This window comes from Phocoena phocoena, chromosome 5 (assembly GCF_963924675.1).
Source record: "Phocoena phocoena chromosome 5, mPhoPho1.1, whole genome shotgun sequence".
Taxonomy (NCBI): domain Eukaryota; kingdom Metazoa; phylum Chordata; class Mammalia; order Artiodactyla; family Phocoenidae; genus Phocoena; species Phocoena phocoena.
Window position 1 is genome coordinate 136,546,125 of NC_089223.1, and position 27,391 is coordinate 136,573,515.

The 27,391-nt window shown below is 55.1% G+C and overlaps 1 protein-coding gene across 3 annotated transcripts in view; it reads left to right on the forward strand.

Annotated features, from left to right (window-relative positions):
- Nucleotides 1-19,240: 19,240 nt before the first annotated feature.
- The window catches only part of CPZ (carboxypeptidase Z), a 28,398-nt gene continuing 20,247 nt past the window's right edge, over nt 19,241-27,391 (forward strand). The window contains exons 1-3 of one of the 3 annotated variants that reach the window (XM_065877621.1): nt 19,241-19,354; nt 24,374-24,406; nt 25,316-25,690. In XM_065877621.1, coding sequence (XP_065733693.1) covers nt 19,267-19,354; nt 24,374-24,406; nt 25,316-25,690 — 496 coding nt within the window. In that variant the 5' untranslated portion in view covers nt 19,241-19,266. Of the gene's footprint in view, nt 19,355-24,373; nt 24,407-25,315; nt 25,708-27,391 lie in introns of all 3 variants that reach the window. The other 2 variants (XM_065877623.1, XM_065877624.1) reach the window with 2 other exon arrangements.

The following is a 27,391-nucleotide window of genomic DNA, read 5'->3' on the forward strand; positions in this document are numbered from 1 at the left end:
GAAAATATGAACTGACCAATCACAAGTAATGAAATTGAAACTGTGATTAAAAATCTTCCAACAAACAAAAGTCCAGGACCAGATGGCTTCACAGGTGAATTCTATCAAACATTTAGAGAAGAGCTAACACCCATCCTTCTCAAGCCCTTCCAAAAAATTGCAGAGGAAGGAAAATTCCCAAACTCATTCTGTGAGGCCACCATCACCCTGATATCAAAACCAGACAAAGATACTACAAAAAAAGAAAATTACAGACCAATGTCACTAATGCATATAGATGCAAAAATCCTCAACAAAATACTAGCAAACAGAATCCAACAACACATTAAAAGGATCATACACCATGATCAAGTGGGATTTGTCCCAGGGATGCAAGGATTCTTCAATATATGCAAATCAATCAATGTGATACACCATATTAACAAATTGAAGAATAAAAACCATATGATCATCTCAATAGATGCAGAAAAATCTTTTGACAAAATTCAACACTCATTTATGATAAAAACTCTCCAGAAAGTGGGCATAGAGGGAACCTACCTCAACATAATAAAGGCCATATACGACAAACCCACAGCAAACATCATTCTCAATGGTGAAAAACTGAAAGCATTTCCTCTAAGATCAGGAACAAGACAAGGATGTCCACTCTCACCACTATTATTCAACATAGTTTTGGAAGTCCTAGCCACAGCAATCAGAGAACAAAAAGAAATAAAAGGAATACAAATTGGAAAAGAAAAAGTAAAACTGTCACTGTTTGCCGATGACATGATACTATACATAGAGAATCCTAAAGATGCCACCAGAAAGCTCCCAGAACTAATCAATGAATTTGGTAAAGTTGCAGGGTACAAAATTAATGCACAGAAATCTCTTGCATTCCTATACACTAATGATGAAAAATCTGAAAGAGAAATTAAGGAAACACTCCCATTTACCATTGTAACAAAAAGAATAAAATACCTAGGATTAAACCTATCTAGGGAGACAAAAGACCTGTATGCAGAAAACTATAAGACACTGTTGAAAGAAATTAAAGATGTTACCAAGAAATGGAGAGCTCTTCCATGTTCTTGGATTGGAAGAATCAATATTGTGAAAATGACTATACTACCCAAGAAATCTACAGATTCAATGCAATCCTTATCAAGTTACCAATGGCATTTTTTATAGAACTAGAACAAAAAAATCTTAAAATTTGTATGGAGACACAAAAGACCCCGAATAGCCAAAGCAGTCTTGAGGGAAAAAAGCTGAGCCGGAGGAATCAGACTCCCTGACTTCAGACTACACTACAAAGCTATAGTAATCAAAACAATATGGTACTGGCACAAAAACAGAAATATAGATCAATGGAACAGGATAGAAAGCCCAGAGATAAACCCCCACACCTATGGTTAACTAATCTATGACAAAGGAGGCAATGATATACAATGGAGAAAAGACAGTCTCTTCAATAAGTGGTGCTGGGAAAACTGGACAGCTACATGTAAAAGAATGAAATTAGAACACTCCCTAACACCCTACACAAAAATAAACTCAAAATGGATTAGAGACCTAAATGTAAGACTGGAACCTATAAAACTCTTAGAGGAAAAGATAGGAAGAACACTCTTTGACATAAATCACAGCAAGATCTTTTTTGATCCATCTCCTAGAGTAATGGAAATAAAAACAAAAATAAGTGAATGGGACCTAATGAAACTTAAAAGCTTTTGCAAAGCAAAGGAAACTACAAACAAGACAAAAAGACAACCCTCAGAATGGGAGAAAATCTTTGCAAATGAAGCAACAGACAAAGGATTAATCTCCAAAATATACAAGCAGCTCATGCAGCTCAATATTAAAGAAACAAACAACCCAATCCAAAAATGGGCAGAAGACCTAAATAGACATTTCTCCAAAGAAGACATACAGATGGCCAAGAAGCACATGAAAAGCTGCTCAACATCACTAATTATCAGAAAAATGCAAATCAAAACCACAATGAGGTATCTCCTCACACCAGTTAGATGGGCATCATCAGAAAATCTACAAACAACACATGCTGGAGAGGGTGTGGAGAAAAGGGAACCCTCCTCAACTGTTGGTGGGAATGTAAATTGATACAGCCACTATGGAGAACAGTATGGAGGTTCCTTAAAAAAACTAAAAATAGAATTACCATATGACCCAGCAATCCCATTACTGGGCATATACCCAGAGGAAACCATAATTCAAAATGACACATGCACCCCAATGTTCATTACTGCGCTATTTACAATAGCCAGGTCATGGAAGCAACCTAAATGCCCATCAACAGAAGAATGGATAAAGAAGATGTGGTACAAATATGCAGTGGAATATTACTCAGCCATAAAAAGGAACGAAATTGGGTCATTTGCAGAGACGTGGATGGATCTAGAGACTGTCATACCGAGTGAAATAAATCAGAAAGAGAAAAACAAATGCCGTATATTAACACATATATGTGGAACCTAGAAAAATGGTACAGATGAACCGGTTTGCAGGGCAGAAATAAAGACACAGATGTAGAGGATAAACGTATGGACACCAAGGGGGGAAAGCAGTGCCTGTGTGATGAATTGGGAGATTGGGATTGATGTGTATACACTGATGTGTATAAAATGGATGACTAATAAGAACCTGCTGTATAAAAAAATAAGTAAAATTAAATTTTAAGAAAAGTGATGATTAAATTAAATTAAAATTTAAAAAAAGGTGATGACACCATCATCACCTAGTTCCTCCCCACTAGGCTGGGTGTGAGGGTCTGAAGGCAGGAGCGAGATGTAAGCATTTTGCTGCAGAAAGGAAGGGTGGGACCCGCGCCCCTCGCCAGGGTTCCTTCTCCTCAGCCCGGGGTGGAGGCGGCCACCCGGGGTTCTGTGTGGATGCAGAAAGTAGGTTCCAGGAAGGAACTTGTAGTCTCAAGAAGGTTCTCAGGGAGACAAGCCTTCTCGGTGTGCAGAGAGAGAAATGACTCGCCCCAAAGCCGATAGGATGGAAAGGAAGCCAAGCTGGGAAGGAAGGGGGCCGCTGCTGGCCTCAGTCTTCTCATCTGTGAAATGGGACTCATGACTTTCCTGCCTCGCTAGGTCCCAGGCCCTGTCTTCTCATCGGCTGCTGTGGTCCAGAGCAGGCGTTCAGTGGGTATTTATTTAGGAGGAGTGTGGATGGACAAGACCTGGGGGTGCAGACCTGCCGGGTCAGCTCACCCCCCCGACCCCTACCCCATCCTTCCCAGGATCGGCTTACTGGCTTGGCACAGAATTCAGCTTTTTTTTTTTTCCACCGAGAGGGGAACAGGCAGCTCATGTTCAAAAGACCCAAACTCCCACAAGGTGAGCTTTCAGGGAAGGGTTTTTAAAAGACAGCGTGAGGGAGGGGTTCACGGGGTGTGATCAGCTCCTGCACAGTTCTCTGATTGGTTGGTGCTGAGGTAACTGGGTGACGTTTCGGGAATCTCAGTGATCAGTTTTCTCTCTCCACCTGGTCTGGGGTCTTCTTGCTGGTGGGCAGCCTGCATAACTTCTTCCACCTGCTGGGGGTCTCAGTACCTGCAGAACAGCTCAAGGACACAGCTCAGGATGTTATCTAGAGCCCTTGAGGAGGAACTTAAAGTCCTTGACTTTGTTTTAGGGCTGAGCTATTATTACTTTGTCTTGCTTGACGGCTTTCCTTTGTTTCTGCATTTTCTCACTTCTCTGATTCAATTTGCTCTTTGGAACTCAGGGAAGGCCTAGGAGGCTAAAGATTTTCTACAAACAAGAGGAGGGGGACACTGGAGGCTCTGTTCCCGGGAAGGCCTCACGGGGTCCTGCTCGGTCTGAGCTCCAAGCCCAGTGTCTCCTCCACACCTCGGGCTGCCCTGTGGGTCAGGACCCTGAAGCTCTCCGAGAAGACACACACTGCCCTAAGGGGGCGACACGTTAGAAAGTGGGTGGGGGGCTCACGGGGCCTCTGCTTTAGCCACCACAGAGCCAGGTTGCAGGGATGGAACTGGACAGGTACATTTTGATGGAGGGAGGGAGGGAGGGAGGGAGGAAGGAGGTACCATTGGTGCTTAGGGGGTCTGAATGGCATGGTGCTGCAGGGCACTTGGGAACGTGGCCCATGCTTAGCAGGGAGCGGGGCAGTAGAGGATCAAACCAATTAGAGACCTGAGCTTCACCCGATTTGCCGTGGGCACAAGGGGCCCTCCGCAGAGCTCTGGCCTGGCAGTCACCACCAACACATCTGAGGGCAGCAGCGTTCCCTGGAACCCCTCACCTCCTAGGATGGAGGGAAGACCAATGCTCAAACCCCAGCCTCAAGGGGCTGATCTGGGAGACAGCTGGGCAAGCAGACAAAAGACCGTGCATTGATTGTTTTCACTCTGATGAGCTGCATGTAGCATCTCATCGTTGGTTAAACTTGGTGGCTGTCATGATGGTCAGTTTTATGGGTCATCTAGGCCAGGCTATAGATTCCATCTGTTCAATCAAATGCAAATCTAGATTTTGCTGGGAAGGTATTTGCAGATGTGGTTAAAGTCCAGAATCAGTTGACTTTAAATAAAAGAGATTATCCTAGGTCATCTGCGTGGCTGATCTAGCTCCCTGCAGAGGAGGAATCTGCCGTGGCTGCAGCCTCACCTAGTGCCCCAGTCCCAGCTGACTCTTCCCAACCACCTGGCCCATGGATTCCAGCTTGCCTAGTCAGACCCCACAATCACGTAAGCAAATTCCTCGAAAAAAATCCCTACGACAAACCTCCTGCTGGTTCCGCTTCCCTGGTTGATGGACTGATATGGTGGTTATAATCCAGTAATGAGAACCACACTTTTAAAAATACTCTTTCATTCCACAAGTATTTGTTGAGCACCTACTAAGTGCAGTCTCTGGAAGGACCTGGGGTCCGGCAGTGGGGAGGGGAGCGGGGCCATCTCAGAAAGAGCTAGGCACAGAGGACAGGGGCATGCTGGGCCACCAGCCTCTGAGGGCCCTTGCAATCTTTGTTAAATGATGAGTGATGGGTGCTAACACATTTGATCAAATCTCACTTTGGCCTATGGGTCAGTCTGTTTGATGTGCAATGACCTGTTTCCCTGCCCTATTCACCGGAACCATCTGAGCACCCCCCCGGCCTCCTGTCTCCAGGAATTCCTTCTTCTCTCCTTGGCCACTGAGCCTTCCCGGGCCTGGCATCACACCCAACCATTTTCCTGTGGTGTCTCAGCCATTCTTGCAAGAACCACTGAGGGAAACAGCCGTATCTCAGCTCCATCACCAAATACCTGCTAGACCTTGGGTGAGTTTTTATCCTCTCTGTGCCTCAATTTCCTCACTTTAAAATAAAGATAATCGCAATATCTACCACACAGGTGAGAGGATTGAGTGGGATAATATATCCAAAGGACTTAGCTGGTGACTAGAACATGATGGACTCTCATTAAATGTGTATATTGACATCATAACACCATCATCACCCTCATTATCACCACTACCATCAGAGTCGCCATCATCATTGTCCTCATCATTATCACCATTGTCATTACTAAAACCACCGTCTTCCTCACCATCATCACCATCACCATCATCATCACCATCATCATCATCACCATCATCACCATCACCATCATCATCACCACCATCACCATCATCACCATCACCATCATCACCATCATCACCATCATCACCATCATCACCATCACCATCACCATCATCACCATCACCATCATCATCACCACCATCACCATCATCACCATCACCATCATCACCATCATCACCATCATCACCATCATCACCATCACCATCACCATCACCACCATCACCATCATCATCATCACCATCACCATCATCATCATCATCACCATCACCATCATCACCATCATCACCATCACCATCATCACCATCACCATCATCACCATCATCACCATCACCATCATCGCCATCACCATCATCATCACCATCATCACCATCACCATCACCATCATCACCAACATCACCATCATCAACATCTGAAAGGTTAAATGGACAGTGATCAAGATGGCTTTGGCTATTCGGGGTCTTCTGTGTTTCCACACAAATTGTAAAATTTTTTGTTCCAATTCTGTCAAAAATGCCGTTGGTAGTTTGACAGGGATTGCATTTAACATGTAGGTTGCTTTGGGTAGTGTAGTCATTTTCACTATATTGATTCTTCCAATCCAAGAACATGGTATATCTCTCCATCTGTTTGTGTCACCTTTCATTTCTTTCAACATTGTCTTATAGTTTTCTGAGTACAGGTCTTTTACCTCCTTAGGCAGGTTTATTCCTAGGGAATTTATTCTTTTTGTTGTGATGGTAAATGAGAGTGGGTCCTTAATTTCTCTTTCTGATCTTTCATCATTAGTGTATAGGAATGCAAGAGATTTCTGTGCATTAATTTTGTATACTGCAACTTTACTAGATTCATTGATTAGCTCTAGTAGTTTTCTGGTGGCATCTTTAGGATTCTCTATGTATAGTATCATGTCACCTGCAAACAGTGACAGTTTTACTTCTTTTACAATCTGTATTCCTTTTATTTCTTTTTCTTCTCTGATTGCCGTGGCTAGGACTTCCAAAACTATGTTGAATAATAGTGGTGAGAGTGGACATCCTTGTCTCATTCCTGATCATAGAGGAAATGCTTTCATTTTTTCACCATTGAGAATGATGTTTGCTGTGGGTTTGTCGTATATGGCCTTTATTATGTTGAGGTAGGTTCCCTCTATGCCCACTTTCTGGAGAGTTTTTATCATAAATAGGTGTTGAACTTTGTCAAAAGCTTTTTCTGCATCTATTGAGATGATCATATGATTTTTATTCTTTAATTTGTTAACATGGTTTATCACATTGATTGATTTGCATATAGTGAAGAATCTTTGTATCCCTGGGATAAATCCCACTTGATCATGGTGTATGATCTTTTTAATGTATTGCTGGATTCTGTTTGCTAGAATTTTGTTGAAGATTTTTGCATCTATGCTTACCAGTGATACTGGTCTGTAATTTTCTTTTTGTGTGTGTGATATCTTTGTCTGGTTTTGGTATCAGGGTGATGGTGGCCTCGTAGAATGAATTTGGGAGTGTTCCTCCCTCTGCAATCTTTTGGAAGAGTTTGAGAAGGATGGGTGTTAGCTCTTCTCTAAATGTTTGATAGAATTCTCCTGTGAAGCCACCTGGTCCTGAACTTTTGTTTGTTGGAAGATTTTTAGTTACAGTTTCAATTTCATTACCTGTGATTGGTCTGTTTATATTTTCTAATTCTTCCTGGTTCAGTCTTTTTTTTTTTTTTCATCTTTGCTCAATTTTTTTTTAACATCTTTATTAGGGTATAATTGCTTTACAATGGTGTGTTAGTTTCTGCTTTATAACAAAGTGAATCAGTTATACATATACATATGTTCCCATATCTCTTCCCTCTTGTGTCTCCCTCCCTCCCATCCTCCCTATCCCACCCCTCCAGGCAGTCACAAAGCACTGAGCTGATATCCCTGTGCTATGCGGCTGCTTCCCACTAGCTATCTACCTTACGTTTGTTAGTCTTGGAAAGTTGTACCTTTCCAAGAATTTGTCCATTTCTTCCAGGTTGTCCATTTTATTGACATATAGTTGTTTGTAGTAATCTCTTAGGATGCTTTGTATTTCTGCAGTGTCAGTTGTAATCTCTCTTTTTTCGTTTCTAATTTTATTGCTTTGAGTCCTCTCCCTTTTTTTTCTTGATAAGTCTGGCTAAAGGTTTATCAATTTTGTTTATTTTCTCGAAGAACCAGCTTTTAGTTTTATGATCTTTGCTACTGTTTTCTTCGTTTCCATTTCATTTCTTTCTGCTCTGATCTTTATGATTTCTTTCCTTCTACTAACTTTTGGTGTTCTTTGCTCTGCTTTTTCTAGTTGCTTTAGGTGTAAGATTAGATTTTTATTTGAGATTTTTCTTGTTCCTTTTTTTTTCTTTGCGGTACGCAGGCCTCTCACTGTTGTGGCCTCTCCCGTCGCGGAGTACAGGCTCCGGGCGCGCAGGCTCAGCGGCCATGGCTCATGGGCCCAGCCGCTCCGTGGCATGTGGGATCCTCCCGGACCGGGGCACGAACCCGTGTCCCCTGCATCGGCAGGCGGACTCTCAACCACTGAGCCACCAGGGAAGCCCTCTTGTTCCTTTTTAAACAAATTTTATTTATTTAATTTTGACTGCATTGGGTCTTCGTTGCTGCACGCTGTCTTTCCTAGTTACAGTGAGCGGGGGCTACTCTTCGTTGTGGTGTGTGGGCTTCTCACTGTGGTGGCTTCTCTTGTTGCGGAGCACGGGTTCTAGGTGCACGGGCTTCAGTAGTTGCGGCTCACGGGCTCTAGAGCGCAGGCTCAGTAGTTGTGGCGCATGGGCTTAGTTGCTCTGCAGCATGTGGGATCTTCCCGGACCAGAACTCGAACCCGTGTCCCCTGCACTGGCAGGCGGATTCTTAACCACTGCGCCACCAGGGAAGCCCTTTTCTTGTTTCTTGAGGTGAGACTGAATTGCTATAAACTTCCCTCTTAGAACTGCTTTGGCTGCATCCCATAGGTTTTGGACTATCATGTTTTTGTTGCCATTTGTTTCTAGGTATTTTTTTTATTTCTTCCTTGATTTCTTCAGGGATCTCTTGCTTACTTAGCAGCGCACTGTTTAGCCTCCATGTGTTTGAGTGCTGCTCTGGTTTCATGCAAGGTCTGATTGGGTGAAAATTTCTCTTGGATTTGAAAGCAGATTGGCAGGAAGGAGGGGGCAAGAGGAAGCTGCTGCATTTAGTGGAGGGAGGCTGGGCTCGGAGCTACTTTGATGGCCTCTCTGCGTAGGGATGATAAGGACATTGGGGTTGGAGCCAGAGTGATTCCCAGCACTCCTGGTTTCTAGTTATGGAGCCTTGGAAAAGACACTCAACTTACCTGAGCCTTCCTTTCCCCAGCTATGAGGTGGGAACCATAATAGAGGCTGTAACTTACCTGAGTCTTCCTTTCCCCAGCTATGAGGTGGGAACCATAATAGAGGCTGACATTTCTCTCAGTGCTCAGTGTGGTGTGCCGGGCTCTGCTCTAAGCCCTTTATGCATATATGTTAGTTTAATCCTAATAGCAGCCACACAAGGAAGATGCAATTACTATTACTATCCATCACACAGATGAGAAAAGGAGCCCCAGGAGGTCAAGTGACTTGCCCGAGGCCACGTGGCAGGTGATGGGGCCAGTCCGCCCTGCTGCTTCCTCCAGTCCCCTGTCCTCCCTCCAGGCCTCACAGCACTGGCACTAGGGAGACTCCCTACTTGCCACACTTTGTTCTTCAGAAAGGGCTAGGCTGGCAGAACCTCCGGGTGAGGGTGGGTAGGAAGGAGTGGGGAAAGGTGGGATGAAGGTTTGTCTTCTGCCTCTTATGTCAGGGCTGCCACTGCAGAGAAGATGCCAAGAAGGTTCCTGGAACCAGTGGCTTCCAAGTGCCTCCCCCTCATCCTTGTCCTGCCAGCTGGCCACTGAAACGATTGGAAGATTCCCACAGAGTGACAAGGTTCGGAAGCCGAGAGGGGTCAGGGGAGGTGGGGAGGGAGAGAGACCCTCTCCTAGAGGCTCCAGGAGCCATGTGGGGCAGCAGAGCCCCAGCTCCAAAGGTGCTTCCAGACTGTAGGACGCTGGGAGCAGCCCCTCCCAAGTTTTCAGCCTGTCTTTCTGTCTTTCTGTTTCTCTTCCCCCTCCATCTCCTGATGTCCTCCTCTCCGCTTTACCTTTCCTTCCTCATCTCCCTCCTCCCCTCACCCCTCTTCCAACCCTGTTTCCACTTCTTGCCGTGCCTCTTGGTTCAACAAGCATGGATCCAGTCCCTGACCCTGAGCTGGGGGTTGGGGAAGGGGAACGTGACCCAGCCAGTGCGTGCTTTCCCTCTCTACTTCCCTCCTTGTGACACCGTCTGCCTGGGCGGCACAATTCCCTGCGCCCTCAGTCTCCCTACTCAGAGCCCCCCACAAACCACGGCGCTTTGGTGCCAGAGAATAGGAGGTTGAGGAGCATGGCGAAAGGCATTGGAGGAGGAGTTCACTGGCTGCCCGGCATTTCAGCTGTGCGTGAGTCACCGCGGAGCCTCCCGTGAAGATGTGACCACTGCACGGACCAACCTGGTCAGGAACAGAGGGGCGCAGAGCCCCCTCCCGACACTCCACGAGAAGGGAAGTAAAGGCAAAGCAACAGCTATCAGACCTCTGTGTCCCCCGCACCCTGCTCGCTCCTGCCTAGCTTTGGGGGCTAGACGGTGCCAGGGGCAGATCTGCGCCGGGCGCGGGGACGGCGAGCGCGTTCAGCACCCTGGACAGCGCCACGGGCGGTGGCCTCTGCGGCGGTGTCCGCGCTCCGCCCTCCCGGGAGGCGCCCCGCTCCGCAGCGCAGCGCCTTGGTCAGTGCACTGGAACCCTGCCCTTGCCGCCGCTCTGAGTGCCGCTCCGGACCTACACGCCGACTCCGGATCTTCGGACTCTGCGGGCGCGCCCGCTGCCCCGCCGCGCTTTCTCCCGCTCGCACCCGGTCCGTCCCACGCCGTAGCTGGGTGCCTGGCGAATCGCTAGCGCCACGGGCCGGGGAGAGACGGTGCTGCTGGCCCTGGTGTTGGACGTGTCGCCGCTGTCCAGCGCGCCGCTGCTGCTCTGAGCCTACGGAGCCAGCTGCGCGCGCACCTCGGGCGTCTTCCCGGTGAACCTGTCCCTGGGCCCCGGCTGCTGCCGGCGCCGGACTTGCACTTCACGCTGCTCTGCGTGCTGCGCGGGCGGTCGCCACGGGGGCCTATACCGTTGGCTTCCTGGACACTTCCTCGGCTTCCAAGACTGGCGGTGGGTTTCCCGCTGCGCTGCGCCCTACGCCCTGAGCCAGGGCCCTGCTGTGGTCAGACGTCCCCTTGAACCTGCTACTGGCCTACTGGTGCGGAGGGTCGCTGGTCTTTGAGCTCACCGCGCGTCTGCTGGTGGCTCGGCTACCGGCGCCTTCGCGTCCTGCTCGCTGCGCGGGCGCTTCGGGGACCTTGGCCTCCCTGCTCCACACCGGCCACTCCGCCTGCCGCTCAAGCTGCTGCGGGTGACACTAGGCCACTTTCAGCGCAGCGACGTCGTCCCCACGCAGGTAGCTGACACACCCCCGCCCCCAGCCCCGAAGGCCGCATCCGAGCTCCTGTACTCCCCTGGCAGGTGGCTCAGAGGACCCTGCGGACTCGGTCACCTGCTCAGACATTGCACTCAAGGGCTTCCCCTGCGCGTTGATCATGAGCTTCCACGTTGGCTTGTTTATACACTCCTCTGTGTGTCCACACACCCAAAGGCATGGCTGTCTCTCACGTCCCTGTGGAACATGTGTTGCAGCAGACAGGACATTTTGCACCAAGCTGTGAGGTCTGCGCCATGGGGGAGGGTTGCCCCCGCCCTGATGTAGGGGCATCAGCCACGCCCATCCTGGGGCAGGTGGGTGTGGCTCGTGGGTGTGGCTCGGAGCCCTCCCCGTTTCTGTTCTGCTGACCCTGTGCCTTTGCCTGACCTGGGGACTCTCGAGTCTTGGGGAGGATCTGCCGGTTCCGTCGGCTCACTACTTGGCAGGCGCATGCCCGCTGACTCTCCAGCTGGGGTCGCTGCTAAGTGTTGCCCTCTCCCACCTGCGCACGGAGATCCCGCAGCCCCTGCGCCACCCTGCACCCTCCCCATGTCCCCGCAGGCCCAGGAGGCTTCTCCTCACGAGGGTGCAGCCTGCTCCCCCCTGAGCGGGTCTTAGTTCTCTCTGCACTGAGCGGAACGGAGCGCCGGGGGAGGGGGAGGGAGGGGCTTAGAACGGGGAAAGGCGGGGAAGACTGTCCCCTCCTTCCTTCTGCTCGTGCCTCCACGACTTCACCTTTACAAAGGAAACCCAGCTCTCCATTGCTCTTTCTCTCTCTTGTTCTATCCCTCTGTATCCCTGGGGCCTGAACGTCCCCTTGAACCTGCCTGGTTCGGCTGTTGGCTCTGGGCGCAGGTGCAGCTCTGTCCCCTGCCCTCCTGGGCGCCCTGACCGCGGGCCTCTCCTCTCCCTGCAGCGTGCGATGGGGCTGCCTCTGTGAGCAGAAGCAGGGCTGCCCGGGGGCTGCCAGGAAGACTGGCATCTTCAGCGGGTCCTTCATCAGCTGCTTTGCCCCACGTGTTGTGACTAGATGGGTCTTGGCTGTCAGGCCCCTGTCCTGGGAACTGCTGGGCGGGGTGGGCTCCGGCCCAGTCGGGCTCTGAGGTCTTCCAGCCGGGCACCTGGAGGGAAGCCAACATCCACAGGCCCCTCCTCAACATCTGAGGCGCCCGGGGCCTCATCTCAGCTCCTGTCAAAGGCGCTGGGACTGGGATGTCCCCTTAAATGAAGGGACTGCCCCACCCAGGGAGGCTGACCCGGGCACAGTTGGTGGGTCCGTCTGAGCCAGCACCTGGCTCTTTCTCTCCTGGGAAGTTTTCCAAATCAGTTAGGCAAACTGGGAGCAGTGTAAGCCTGAAACTCAGCATCCCCTGGGCGTGGGCTGCTGGCACCCTGGGGGGAGGGCCAGGCCGGGGCCTCAGGGTTGTCACACCGGGTGAGTGGTCTCTTTGCTCCCCCTCCCATCCCTCTCCCTGGACACCCTGGCCTGGAGCTTGCAGGAGATTGGGAGAGACCCCGTGTCAGGGGCCTTCTGGGTACCATTGTCAAGGTCCTGTGACGAGGGCAGCGTAGGTCTGCGCTCTTGGGATTCTCACTCTGTGGCCAGGACCCTGCTGTGGTCAGACGCCCTGGGTGGTCCTCACTGCCCCCGGGAGGAGCTGATGGCCCTCAGCCTCACGGGGCTGGGTCACCTGTGGCCCAGGCCACAGCCCAGGGCAGAAAGCAGGCACGGGGCGTGGGTCTGGGCACCCGGCTTTGTTCACACGAGGTTCTCCTGGGGCTCTAGGACACACCGTGAGGTCAGGCTGTCTGTCTCCTCAGGCCATTTGGTTTGTTAGCTGGTGTTGGGAGGAGGTATATGTTCCCCACAGGCTGAGGAGGGGCATCCCTGAGCTTCTCTGCTGGCTGGAGGGCGCTCTCCTCTCCCCATCCAGCTCCTGCTGAGCTCCGTGCTCAGGACCCGAGTCACGTGACTGTCGGCCACTGACCCCGGCTGGCTCGGGCACGTGGTGTGGGTTTCTCCTGGATCGCGGGCACCATGTTTCCTCCCGTGAAACCTGGCGAGGACTCTGGTTTGGGGAGACTGCATGGGAGCCATCGCAGACAGAAGGAGGGGTGGCGTTCTCCTGAGCCAGCGGTTAACCCGACCCAGGATCACGTCTGCGTGTGCACACTTGTGTGTGTGTGTCTGTGTTTAGGACACAAAGCCTGAGTTTCAACAGCTCGAGCCAGGCAATGCTTTCCGAACAGTAACCCGCTGTGCTGCTCCCAGACTCACTCCCTGGACACCTGTGCCTGAGGCCCAGAGCCACTCAGCCAGTGAGCGCCAGGGCTGCCATGTGCACTCCCCTGTGGTTCTGTGGGTCTAGAAACTTCCAAATCTCTAGAGCACAGGTGTGCTTGTGTGAGTGTGGTCGCTGCTGCCGAGCTACCTGCTCGATCGCCCGACAGGCTGGTGGGGCTCGTGCCCTTTGCCACCATCAGTGCTCACTCCGTCACAGTGGGGATCGTTTCAGCTCCAGGCCTGGGCTTGTGGCTGCGGGGTGGCCCTTGGACAGTGGCTTGCCCTCTCTGAGCCTGTTTCCCCACCTCCTTTCCGAGGTCGTTGTGATGCTTCAAGGTGCCCCCTGCACAGTGCCAGGTACACGGTAGGTCTCCTGTAAGTGACAGCTGTCGTTACGGGTAGGGTGACTACACTCGCTTAGGGTCTGCTGGGGTGGCCCAGGTTAGCACCTGTTGTTCCGGCCCAGTTATTAACATGGCCCCCCTTGCCTCTCAGAAGTGTCCAGGTTAGGGAGTTAAGTTCTGCGGGGAGTCTAGTTTGGGGCCCCCACTCGGCACGTCCGACAACCTGTGGTCAGGGTGGGATGCTCCAGTGCGGGCAGGGGCAGGTCCCCCGAGAAATCTTGCCGTCGGTTCCCTCTGCTCCAGTTCCATTCATCGTGGTGCTTGGAGGCTGGACTCATTGGTCACACCTGCACCCCGTCTGCCTTTGTTTGGTCTATTTCCTCTAAAGGATCAGAATCTTGACTGGAGAAGGACATAAAGAGTGTCTGTGTCCCAGCCTTTTCTGATGAGGACATAAGAGCACGTGGACCCCATCCCCATCTCCCAAGGCCACCGTGGGGCCTCTTGATAACAGTCATGAGAAGGTCAAGAGAGTAACAGCGGCGGGTAGAGCCCAGGAGTCCAGGGGGCCAGCGGCCGGGAGGCTGGGGGCCTCCCTCCCCCACTGCGGCCCAGAAAGGGTGGGGCTTCCCTTGCGTGTCATCCTCCTCAATCTAGTGGTCCATCCAGGGGAACGCTCCCGGGGAGGGCCGCCCGCTGTCATTGTTGCCAGATGGACCCAGGGCACAGTGTCCGGGAATTGCGCGCACATCTGTCATATCTCACAGTTCAAAGAGAGAATGGTGCCCAGAACAGAAGTCTGCCCTCGGCAGAGGGAGGCTGTACAGGTGAGTGAGTGAATGAATGAATGGATCCGATTCCCTCTTCAATCCTGTTCATCACTGTTTCCTTCCTCCCGGCCCCCTGCAGAACCAGGGGTGGGCGGTGTGATTGGGGGTGGGGGGCGCCACCTGGTAAGACGGACTGTCTGACAGGGGCCCGCCCACAGGACCCTGCAGAGCCCGCAGTGGGCTCTCCCACCAGGGAGAGGTGGGTCCTGAGTTCGTTCCTTCCAAACACACACACACAGCAGTCAGCTCTTTCGGCCCCTCAAGGCGTTAGTAACAGTTTGTAGCCTGGTGGAGCCGCCTTGACGAGTTCTTTTCCAACTAACTGGGTGTCGTTGGCTCTGCTGTGGCTGATTCTCCAGCACCTCCCGCCAGCAGGATATATTTAAGCGCTCATAAAATATAAGGTGCAATTCAAATAAAGCAAATGACTTGAGAGAATAATAGCTATAGATACGGTGTCAGGAAGCGGTTAAAAATTCAACTACTCAGTTCAGTGAAAGCCGTCACTCCAGCCCTGGGCGCTAGGCTGCAGATACGAGGCAGTGGCGGGCTTCGCTGCCCTCATTCACGGGAGGCATGTGGACCCAGAGCCCACGGCGCTCTCCCGAGTGCCCCCGGTTCCTGCAAAGGAGAGCGTGGTCCGCTTGTCTGTAACTTCAGAGCCAGGCCATGAATCTGCAGGTCGAACCCGCTTCTACTTCCTGGGAACATCCCCAGGGTGGGAGAAGCGTGCCAGCCGGCGGGGCTGGGCCCCGTGCCACGCCATGCACAGGCTTGCCACGTGAAAATCCGCTCTTAGAGCCTTACGTCCACTTGAGGAAATGTGTGCATACTGTCCTGCTGAAAATGTCACGGTTGGAAAGAGACGACACTTATTAGAGGTGGTGGCTGTTCCTCTCCCTATTCTGTCTTCCCTGAAGCCCCACGGAATTTTCTAGAAGGCCACTCAGGCACAGGCCCCTCCCGGGGGAGTGCTGTTAGCTATGTCTGTGCTGGGCATTCTAGAACATTCTCTCTCTCAGCTGATGTGGCTTCCTCACTGTGTTGTCTTTCTTTTTTTTCTTTATAAATTTATTTATTGTTTATTGGCTGCGTTGGGTCTTCGTTGCTGCGCGCGGGATTCCTTTAGTTGCGGCGAGCGGGGGCTACTCTTTGTTGCTGTGTGCCGGCTTCTCACTGCGGTGGCTTCTCTTGTTGTGGAGCACGGGCTCTAGGCGCATGGACTTCAGTAGTTGCGGCATGCGGGCTCAGTAGTTACGGCACACGGGCTTAGTTGCTCCGCGGCATGAGGGATCTTCGCGGATCAGGGCTCGAACCCGTGTCCCCTGCACTGGCAGGCGGATTCTTGACCACTGCGCCACCAGGGAAGTCCCTGTGTTGTCTTTCATCCTGGACTTGTGGTCTTTTTTTTTTTTTTTTTATTTGAAAGATACTTTTCATGTGAACTTAAATGCATTGCAAAATGGTGTTGTGTCCCAGGAACTTTGTGAACCAATAAACACTTTATTCAAAGAGTCTCTCATTTCTCTGGGAAGGAGAAAAGGCTGCCCTTGCATTAGCCTGAAGCCAGCTGTCCGTGACCAGGAAGGCAGGTCCCCTGCTGGGCCTCCAGGATGACCCCGACTAGACCCTGCACCATGTGTGCCGGGAGGGGCACTTGGCTCTCCTGCAAAGCTCATGCCCTTCTGGGGAGAGTCCCTGGCTCCTCTCCGATGTTCAGAGGACCTGCAACCCACAGGGCGGGAATGACTCGCCTCTGCACAGAGGGTGGCTGCCAGCTTCCTCGTTGGCAACTCCAGGCAAGGGCTGCACGAGAGGAGGACATCTCTCCAGTGCCCGGCAGGGGCGGCACAGATCCTGTGTCTGGAGAGCCCTCGTGCTTGAATTAAACATGGTAAATTTACTGAACTAAGCGCTGTCCCAGAGGAAGCACGGGGAGGGGCTCCTGGGGAGGTGGGGGCATGGGGCTGGCTCCCCGAAGCTTTGATGCTTCGGCCAGGCACTGAAGGAGGGGCGCACAGGAAACCGTCTCCAGCTGGCGGGGAGTGGACTCCCGTCATCTATGGGCTCCTGGCTGCTGGGCACCCACCCCGGGTCATCAGGGGTCCCTTGCTGAGGTCAGTCTCTGGCTGAGCGTCCTTCGAAGGGTGAAGTGGCAGATGAAGAATGGCAGAGTCTCTGCGCTTTCCGACATACCGTGTGGCTTCTCGCCCAGTATCTTATTCTGCAGGCAGCCACCAGGGGCTCGTCCTGCAGACTCAGGTTCCCTGCATCTTCTGTTCATCGACTCCACCCTGATGCGCACATCTCGCTGCAAGCCGCCCCCACCCCTCTGGCCCATTATTTGGTGGCAGGGATTCAGCGCATGGGGAGGATCTGGCCCTTGGAAAGAGTTAACCTTGCCTCTGACTTGCCCCCGACGAACGATTTGGACCCTTTGGATCAGAACGATTTGGTGGATCTACTTCTTGGCTAAAAAGCTTTTGCAAGAGGTTGTTCCTTCCAACTTCATTGGAGAGGAAAGAGGGTAGTCCTAGAGGGGATCACCAAATTCTTCTCACTGGGTCTTTTTTTTTTTTTTTTTTTTACATCTTTATTGGAGTATAATTCCTTTACAATGGTGTGTTAGTTTCTGCTTTATAACAAAGTGAATCAGTTATACACATACATATGCCCCCATATCTCTTCCCACTTGTGTCTCCCTCCCTCCCACCCTCCCTTTCCTTTAAAAACAACAGCTAACACTGATCTTTTTCATCCAAGCCAAAACGCCTCTGGTTTAAAGCTGTATCGTTACTATTATGCACCTCTCAGAGAGAAAAACAAACCGGATGAGAGGGCTGTCATCGGAGGCGTGAAGCTGACCACCTAAGGGCTCAGGCTCAGAACTGAACCCGTCGCAGGAGGGGACAGCCAGGAGACTCACCGGTGCCCACGTGGGCGCATGGGGGTGAAGGAGGGGGAGGGAACACACGTCCCCCAGTACGGGCACCACCAGCTGGCACTCAGGAAGACTGGGGTCTGCATTCACACTCCCAGTGTGGGCCAGAAACCTCAGAGGGGAAGTCAAAGGAAAGTGCCCGGGAGACTGCCCAGAGAAAGGCCAGGGGCTTCTGGAAGGACAAGCCGGCAGTCCATGTGGACAGAGGGTAGCATGGAGGCCAGCGCCCCAGACTCTGGAGGTGCTGACGTGAGTGGAGTGAGCGGCTCCTTCTCTGAGCCAACGGTGGATCAAAGCCCTCTTCCCAAGTGTACTCCACAGTAGGTACTGTCACTGTCACCCCAGCCTCTGGGCTAAGTGGCTCATGCCAAGTCTTAGGGCTGGGTGACATCTGGCTCCAGGGTCCGGCCTCCCTGCCAGCCAGGACAGTTAGTGAAGGAGGCCCATATAGGAACTGGGCTCCAAAGATGGTCTGGGCCAGCGGCCCACCTGGGGAGGGACCTGCCCCAGGGGACGATGCTGGGTTGAGGACCTCCGTGTCTGGCCCGCGCTGTTCCCAGTACTCAGGGCACGAGCACAGCAACGTACACGCTGGCTGGACCACAGCTGTGGGGCTGTGAGAAGTAGCTGGCAGGCAGATGTGTGCACATCTGGACACAGAGTGAGCACCTGTCCAGCTCCTGGGGGGGGGGCGGGGGGAGGGTTTCAAATGCGTTGGCTGAACGCCCAAGCAGTCCTGACCCTGGGAAGAGAGAGGGGCTCTAGGGACCACCTTTTTCTCACCTTGGGGCTGAGGTCCTGGGCCTCCCTCCTCCCAGACCCCTCAGGCCTCCTGCAGCGATGGCTCCTGGTGATGCAGGCAGGAGCATGGGGGAGGGGAGGGGAGTGGGAAGGGGCTCTCTCGCACCCCCAGGTGTAGACGTGTCGCCCTGGAGTTAGAGTGTCTGCACTGGGCTCTCTGCCCACCTCTGAGTTGCTTTTGCCCTGTCATCTGCTGGGGGCGGGTGGGGGGGATGGAGGAGACACCCCAGTGAGCCTTTATGCCACCACCTGGACCTCTGTTGGCTCCTTTAATGGGCTGAGTGGAGGGACTGCCACGTTTCACTGAGGACCCCTGGTGCCAGACTCCCTGGCAGGTCCTGCTGGGAGCAAACCAAGAGGAGGCGCCTCCCCAGGGTGCCGGCTCAGAGGTGGGGGGTCACCCAAGGCTACCGAGGAGCTGCCTGCCCTTCCTGGTACCTGACCGCTCCCCCCCACCCCGACCCTTCAGGTGCATCCACAGCCTGTGACGGTGAGGGGAGGTGGGGACACTCCATCACTCCTCTCCTGGGACCCAGGCCCAGAGCTGGGGGTGATTTGGCCTGGCTCCCCGCCAGTTGGGTCCAGCACGGGCCAGGACCCCGTCTTGCCCACAGACCCCTCGGGTCCAGGAATCAGGGTTCGTAGGCAGGATCAGCAGGGGATCTGGAGGTCAGGGGGGAGGCAGAAACCGAGCCCCAAGGGGGGCACCCACCGCTCGGGGCGGAGCATCGGCCCGGAAGCGGGCTGCGCGCTCCTTGGTCCCTCCCGCCGCCGCATCGCTCTGCGCGGCTCCTGGCGCCGCCGTGCTGTAATCCGACTCCGCGCTCGTGGGGGGCGGGAGCCCGCGCGGCGCTGCGCCCCGGCCCGAGTGCCACATCACTGCCCGCCACCCTGCCCGCCGCCCACCATGCGGCCCCCGCCGCCGCCGCTGCTCTTCGCGATGCTGGTCCTCGCCGCCGCCCGGCCCTGGTGCGAGCCCACCCCGGACGCCGCGGGTAAGGCCGTACGGCCCGCGCCCTGGGGTGGAACTCGGCGCCCCGGAACCGGGAACTATCCCCCGCGTGACCCATGGTCCCCAAGTGGGCACCCTGTGACCTTGGACCTCGGGGTTTGCGCAGGAGGGGGCAGCCGGCTCTCTGAGCGCATCCAGGCTGGGACCCCCGGGCGGAACGCACAGGCAGCTTGTGGGCAGCGGAGGTACCCAGTGCTCTGGCAGGGGCTTCTTCTCGGTCTGGGCACAGCGAGCAGGGCGCCCTGCAGGTGGGGTCCGAGGAAGCGGATGCCAGAACTTTGCAGAAGGAGAGGTCGTCCGAGGTCCCCGGTCCCCGGTCCTTCCAGGAGGGGGGCGGCCTCTGGGCAGGGCACACTCTTGACCCCTCCCTCCCATCTCTGCGGCCTGGACAACAGCGTCTCCGGAAGTGGGCGCAGAGGGCCGGGGAGGAGGGGGTAGGATTCTGGGGCAGGAGGAGGGGGAGAGTGTCGGGAGCCAGGGACCCTCCCGGGGCTGTGCGCCTGGGAGTGTGGGGTGCCGGGCTGAGGCGGGGGCCAGCTGGGGGCCCGGGCTCCGGTCCTGACCACACCTCCCGTTCTGGAGTGGGCCTCGCTTTTCCTTTACGTTTAAAGGTGAGGGTGTATCTAGTCCGCTGACCTCGGGGCTCTTAGTAGCGGCAGACATCTGTGCCCCTGGAGGGCGGGGGTCCCCTGGGGCACAGGGGTCTGGGCGTGTCAGATTCGGAATCTCTGGAGCGCTGGAGGTTTGTGGATACCTGAGAACTTGCAGGCACCAGCCAAGTGGATGTGCCAGGAGCAAAATGCCTCTCAAATGTGCCAAGGGCCATCTTTTCCCTTTCTTCTCCTTCAGCCCAAATTGAATTTTCTCTCCTCCTCTACCCCCCCCCCCCCCCCCGCTTCACCTTTTCCCTCCCCCACTTGCTACGGAAAGACCCGGGCCAGGCGGAGTGTGTATGGGTGTGTGTGTGTGTTCACACGCACGCCTGCACATCTGTGCACGGGATGCAGATGGAACTTGCGTGGTGTCATGGATGGACCCTCCCCTGAACCCCTGAGGCCCCAGGAAATGTCTAGAATTATAGGCTTGTCAGGGATCACAGTCCCCTCTTCCAGGAAGCTCTCCCTGACCTCCCCCTTTTCCAGGGAGAAATGCAGCCCCCTCCTCTGGGCCCAGGTTGCCCCTTCCTCACCTGGAGGGATGAGCAGGGTGGATCTCTGTCCTCCACTCCATGGTGGCATCAGTGACTGTTTCTAGAATAATTCCTTCCTCTGGTCGGATCTTCTCCTTACAGATGAGCATGTGTGGTCCGTGGAAACCCAGTGCCTTTTCCAGACCGCACGCTGACGTGGGCAGGGCCAGGCAGCTAGAGTCCAGGCTTTTATGTCCCGGGCTATATCCACGTCCTCACCGTCCCAGGGCTCAGAGCGCGCCCAGACCCTTCCCCCGGCCTGTCCCTTGCCTCCCTCAGGTCTTTATCGAGAGCCTGGGGTTTGAGGCAACTTTCATGCTCCTAGGGGCCAGGCAGATCTGGGTTCAAATCCTGAGTCCTCTACACTGCTGTGTGGTCTTGGGCAGATGGCCTGACCTCTCTTACCTCATTCTATTATCATTGCTCGTCTCGAAGACCTTCAGCCCCAGGTCAGTGTTGCTCCCTTCGTTGAAGACATGCTGACACCTTGTGGTCAAGAGGTGTAACGGTCACGTGTGGACGGCTCAAAAGCTGCCTTGGGCGCAGCGCTGCCCCACAGAACGATGCCAACTACATACATCATTTCACATTTCCCAGAAGCCACACGAGCGAGATAATAAGAAACAGGCCAAATTAACTTTAATAACACATTTGATTTAACCCAATAGATCTGAAACATTGTTTCAGTGTTTTGTCATCAATGTAAAAATTAAGAATGAACCGTTTTACATTCTTTCTTAAGTGCTAGTGGCTACCGTACTGCATGGTGTGTCCTCTCTCGACACCACCTCCAGCCCAAGCTCCCCAAAGGCACCTCCTGGGGCTTGCTTACCGTTATGGGTTGAATTGTGTCCCCCAAAGATATGTTGAAGTCCTAGTCCCCCTTCCCCTTCCTGTGACTGTGACTTTCTTGGGAAACAGGGTCTTTGCAGGTATGGTCACATTAGGCGGAGGTTGCACTGCTTTAGGGTGGGCCCTGAATCCAATGACTGCTGTCCTCAGAAGAAGGAGGAAATCTGGACACAGACACACCAGGAAGGACGTGTGGTGACAGAGGCAGAGAGTGGGGTGATGTGACCACAGCCAAGGGTTGCTGGGGGTGGAAGCTGGAGGAAGCAGGAGGACCCTCCCAGGACCCTGCGGAGGGTGTGGCCTGCCAGCAGCTTGATTTCGGGCTTTTGGCCTCCAGAACCGTGAGAGGAACAATGTTCTTCCAGTTTGTGGTTCTTCTTATGGCAGCCGCAGGAAACCAGTCCACCCATCTCTCTGTCTTGCTCCTGGTGCCCACCCTGGAAGTGTTGGTGACCAAGTCACCAGATGCCGTGCCCTTGTCCTCCCACTGGGCGTCGCTGTCTGGCAGGAGGGTCACGACGGGCCTTCCCTCCTTCTCCCCGTGCCACCCCGAGCCACTGTGTGTTGGGCCCTTACCGGGCCCAGGCCCTGGCCTCAGCACCACCTCGTCGGACCCTCCAACAACAGTGGGCACTCTTATTATCATCCCCATTTTACAGATGAGGAAACTGAGGCACAGGGAGGAGCTTCATTCCCGAACTTCCGTTTCCTCATCTGTGACTCAGGGAGGCTCGAAGCCACGTGAAACGGGGAGGATCCACTTGTCAAACCCACTCAAGTCCAGGCGACCGTGTGGCATCTGATGGCTTTGAAGGAGCAGGTGTGGGAGTCACTGTGCTCCGGCCTCCCCCCCACGCGCTTGCCTGAGGCCAGCACAGGCCCCGGGGCCAGCGGGGGGGCTCTGCGCACCGAGCGCCTGCCGAGAATCTGAGCAAATCTTCAGGTTCGCCCCCTCGGCTCTGGGCTGGGCACACAGCAGGCGCAGCCTCGGCGTGGTGGGTGCAGGCATAAGGAGAGGGTGGGGGCCTTGGCTGGAGCCATCCGCCTAGGGAGGCCTCGGGCTCCTGAGCTGACTGAGTCGTGGCGTCCGTATGGGTCCGAGCTCGCACGGGCTGTGAGCTGAGCGTGAATTCTGAGTGTGAGCCCTGGGCACGGATGCTCCCAGGGGGTCCTGCTCCGATCGCATCCTTTCATCTGTTCTCCTGACATCAACGCAGACAAGCAAACAGCGCAGCGTTCTAAGCTGCCCTGGGCCGGTTTCTGGTTCTTTCTTTATTTCCCTTATGTTTTGATTCATCCTTACGTCTCCTCATTCCGCAGAGGGCAGTGGGCACAAGTCTGGAGACACTTTAGACCATAAAGGCGTGGAGTCAGGCGGGTGCATGGAAATTCCCAGGCTGCAGGCTGAGAGCAGGTGCCTCACGCTGCCTGGTGTCCTCACTCACCGCCAGCCTCATCCCAGCGGGCATTACGGGGTAGCCGAGGGCACGGGTGGTGGGCACGCAGCAGCCCTCTCTGTGGCGGTAAGGGTGGCAGTTCCATTGCCTGGATACTTTAGGAAAATTATTCTCTTGCCCGTTTCTTTGCCAAGTGACGCCAGCCGGTTAGGACAGCCTGAGTCCTTGGCTCACCAGGTGGTGAGAGGGCACCCTGGACGTCTCCATCCCATGAGAGCTTCGAGAGCTGGCCCGCCTAGTCCACGGTGGGGGAACCGTGTGCAGAGGTCCTCACGGGGGGCTGCGTGGCCCCCGCCGCGTCCCCGCCACTGGGGACTGACGTGCTCAGGCAGGTTTCCACGACCCCCAGATCTTAAGGCGAATCCCTAGAAGCAGCTCCCACCCTTGCTGTGGTCCAGGTCTAGTTCCCGATGAGGTTACGGGGTTAGAAACAGCCTTTCCCTCTGGTCGTAGCCTCCTTACCCTGCTCCTCCTGGAGCTCCCCCTGCACCCACTTCCCACTTTCTGTTTGTTTGTTTGTTTGTTTATTTATTTACTTACTTATTTGCCCCTGGTCTTAGTTGCGGCAGCCGGGCTCCTTAGTTGTGGCATGTGAACTCTTAGTTGCGGCATGCGTGTGGGATCTAGTTCCCTGATCAGGGATCGAACCCGGGTCCTCTGCATTGGGAGTGTTAACCACTGCACCACCCGGGAAGTGCCCTCCCCACCACCAGCGCTTTCTTGTTTCCTGCCGCTCCGCCACCCAGCCTGCCCTCCGCCTCCCAGGACCCCTGCACCAGCTGAGCTTTAAATCTGATTTCCGTCTCTTGGAGCCGGTTTTTTCCTCTTAGCTCTCGCAGAGCACTTGGGACCTGCCTCTGATGGGGAACCTGGCAGGTAGTGTTGGTTGAGGTTGGTCTTACTGACCTTCCCAGGGGTCTCACTGTTGGGTCCATGTGTCTGGGCCTCGGGGAGGACCCTTGAAACCCACAGTTCCAAGGACAGTTCACGCGTTGGTCCTCTTCTCAGGAAACAGGAGACAGCGCACTGCAGCGTGTTCTGGAGGGGAGAGGGCCGCTGCCTGCCTGAGTCTCGGCGGAACTTGGAATAGCGTGGGGTGAGAGGCACTGGGGGGGTGCAGCCCCTGGCACAGCCTCTGAGGGCCGCTTGTTAAATATTTGGGAATCTGGTGAGAACTCGTTCAGCTGCAGGAAGCTGAACTTGGCCACAGTGGAAGTATTCTCACCACAGCGATCGGCCACCACTCTGAGCCAGGGCTCTTTCGTCCTGGCTGTCTTCCGTGAGGGGAGTCGTGTGACCTCTTCGAGACTCAGTCTCCCCTCCTGTGAAATACGGGAGGACGGCCATGTGGACATCAGAGGGTGGCTGTGAAGGGGAGGGTGGGCAGGGGGCTGGCGGCCTGGCCAGTACCCAACGAGAAGCAGCAGCGCCTTTGTGCACCTCTGGGGGACGACTGATGGGCAGGGGTCCGCTCCCCTGATAGCAGCGCCCTTTCTCTCCCCAGGTGGATGCCCCAGGGCAGCAGCTGCGGACAGCGGTACGGTACATGGACTTCCTGGTTTTGTTTTGTAGCAGTGACGCAGGTCCTTCACACTATCAAAGCGTTTTAGGGGGTGGAACCCACCGTTCTAAAGTGGGTGATGAATAAGGTGGCCCATCGATTAAATCCAGACCCATTTTAAACAGCCAGAAATCAGACAAAACGAGACAAGGAGGCCCTTCCCTCTGTGCAGTTGGGCTCCCGAGCCTGACTGTGCCCCGGCCTCCTGCAGGGGGTCCTCCCATTCCCCTCCCCCGCTCCCTCTTCCGCCCCTCCCCCCGCAAGGCGGGATCTAAGTGGGCTGGGTTCCGACTGTGTGTTCCGCTGCATTGGCTGTTCGTGCTGTGCGTTCCCAGTCCTGTGCCCGGCACCTGCTGAGCCCAGGGCTGGGACAAGCCCCTTCCCTCCCTGGCCCTGAGTTCCTCCTTTGTAAAACGAGGAAGGGAATACTGATCTCGGGATGATTTGGGAGACGGCGTGGGCTCTGACCTATCACAGGTGCTCAGAAGTACAGGTTTCCTCAGTGCCCCTCCTAACAGACTTAGGCATCGGGTGTATTCGAAGTGGAGGGACTAGATTTTTTTAAAAGTAGGAGAATCTTTTCCCCATACGTAAGTCAGTGACATGCCCTAACGTGGCAGACCCTCGGCCAGGGTGGCTTTCCTGCACCCCTTTGGCAGACATGGAAGCTGAGACCCAGAGCGGCCTGCCCTGCTCTCTCACCAGTGAGCCCTGGGAGCCTTCTTCGGTCCTCCCACAGGCCCTGGCCTCTCCCTGCCAGGCTGCAGGTGCCCATCCCATAGGCCCCGGCCCTGAGCGGGGTCGGCTTGGGCAGAGCAGGCCCTTAGTAGGCGTCTGGGTGGGCCATCGTGGGAGGGAGTGACGTGGTGACCCCACCTCCCCCAGCTACATGCGTGGACCTGCAGCTCCAGACCTGCAGCGACGCCTCCTACAACCAGACGACCTTCCCCACGCTGCTGGAGCATCGGTCCCGGGTGGCGGTGGAGTCCAGCTCCGAGTACATCCTGCTGAGTGTCCTGCACCACCTCCTGGAGGGCCAGTGCAACCCGGACCTGCGTCTGCTGGGCTGTGCCGTGCTGGTCCCACGGTGTGAGGGCGGCCGGGCGCGCAGGCCCTGCCGGCACGTCTGCGAGGAGCTACGGGATGCCTGCCAGCCCGCCTTCGACGCCATCGACATGGCGTGGCCCTACTTCCTTGACTGCGGCCGCTACTTCGTGGGCCGGGAGGAGGGCTGCTACAACCCCCTGGAGAAGCTGCGAGGTGGGCTCTGGTGTCCCGTGGTGGTGAGCAGCTGGGGGGGCGGGCGGGCCGATAGGACGCACGTCGGGTGGGAAGTGCCTGGGCCAGGGCACCAACAAGGAGGCCCTGGATGCAGGAGCCCTGCTGGGAGGGCAGGTGCCTCGACGGCACCCCTCCCCCGCCATCAGAGAACAGAGGGCACTGTTGTGAGGAGGGCCTGTCCCCCCGTGAGGCCTGCCCAGCAAAGCCTGGCGATGCCTGTGGTCAGTCCTGAAAGACCACACGTAGAATACTGGCCAGGAGTGGCAGCTAGACTCCTCAAAGTGGGGTCTGTGGAGCCCCAGGGGAGAGGGGAAGAGGAGCTGCAGAGATGGGCTTTGGTTTCTCGTGTGGACAAACCAGTGGAGGTAGAATGGGCAGCCCTGGGTCGTGGTGATGGAATGGGCAGCCCTAGGTGGTGGTGAGCCCCTCGTCTTGGGGGGTGTGCAAGGAGCTCGTGGGGCCCCGCTTGGTAGAGATGCTGGAGGAGGGGGGGCGTGCAGGCCAAGTGCCTCTGCAGGCCTCCCTACCCCCTGGCTGGGCTTCCAGACTGGGTGAGAAGGGATAGCTCCAGAGCACAGTGGAACCCACAGCAGCCCCACTAGTAGAAGCCTCTGTGCCACCGCCACCCCAGTCAGCAGCCACTGGCCACGCGTGGCTCCCGAGTGTGACTAAGGATCTAAAGTTTGATTTGGTTAGATTTTAATGAATTTGAGCTTAAATGCAAATAGCCACGCGTGGCCAGTGTGTGACACAGGGCGGTGCAGAGTGACGTCGGCTTCTGGCTTCTCACGTGCTCGTGTCATGGAGCTCGCGGGGAGGTTCACGTGATCTGGGGCCAAGTGCTATACACGTACCGTCTCGTGAAGACCCCACAGCGACCCTGAATATTGGTGTAACCATTAAACAGATGGCAAAGTGGAGGCTCTGGGAAGGCCAGTGGCGGCAGGCGGCCGGCTCCTGCCTGGTGGAGCTGGTGTGAGCCAGGCCAGTCACTGATGGATGGATCCATCTGTCCATTCAGCAGACAGCTCTTGGGCACCTGCTGTGTCCATGGCTCCTGGCTGGGACATTGAGGATGGCGGGGGGCGGGGCACAGAGGTGCCTTGGGCAGGCCTCCAGTGAGCCCTGGGTTGCAGCTCTGCCACTCGCTGGCTGTGCGGGGCTCAGGGCTGATCCTGGAGCTGAATCTGGGGGGCTGGGGGGTTCCGTCCACCTGCAGCTTCTGGGCGATGCGGTGGCCCGTGGGTGGCACCTTGCAGGCAGACAGGAGCCATCTGCACGTGAGGGCGCAGGAAGCGTGGACAGCGGGGACAGCCGGGTGGGGGACGAGAAACAGAGGAAGGAAACCAGACATCTCCCTGGGGTTGAGCCCGCCCGCCCTGAGAGAGCCCGCAGAGTGGGCCGGAGAGAGTTTATTTTGGGCCATTTTGCCACTAAATTACCAGTTCCATCTGCCTGCTTCTCCCTCGGAAACCATGCTGAGGAGAAACAAAACCACAGGGCAAGTGAGACGCTTGGGAAAAGCATTCCCCATCAGTGCTTCCCCCCAGGACCAGCCTGCGGGGACCTGCGTCTTTCTGCGCAGGGAAAGGGAAGGGGGTGGGCAGGGGCCACTGGGGCCGGCCTTGGGGTGCCTGTGTGGGTGGGAGGGGACAGCCAGCTGGCCTGTGGATTGTGCTA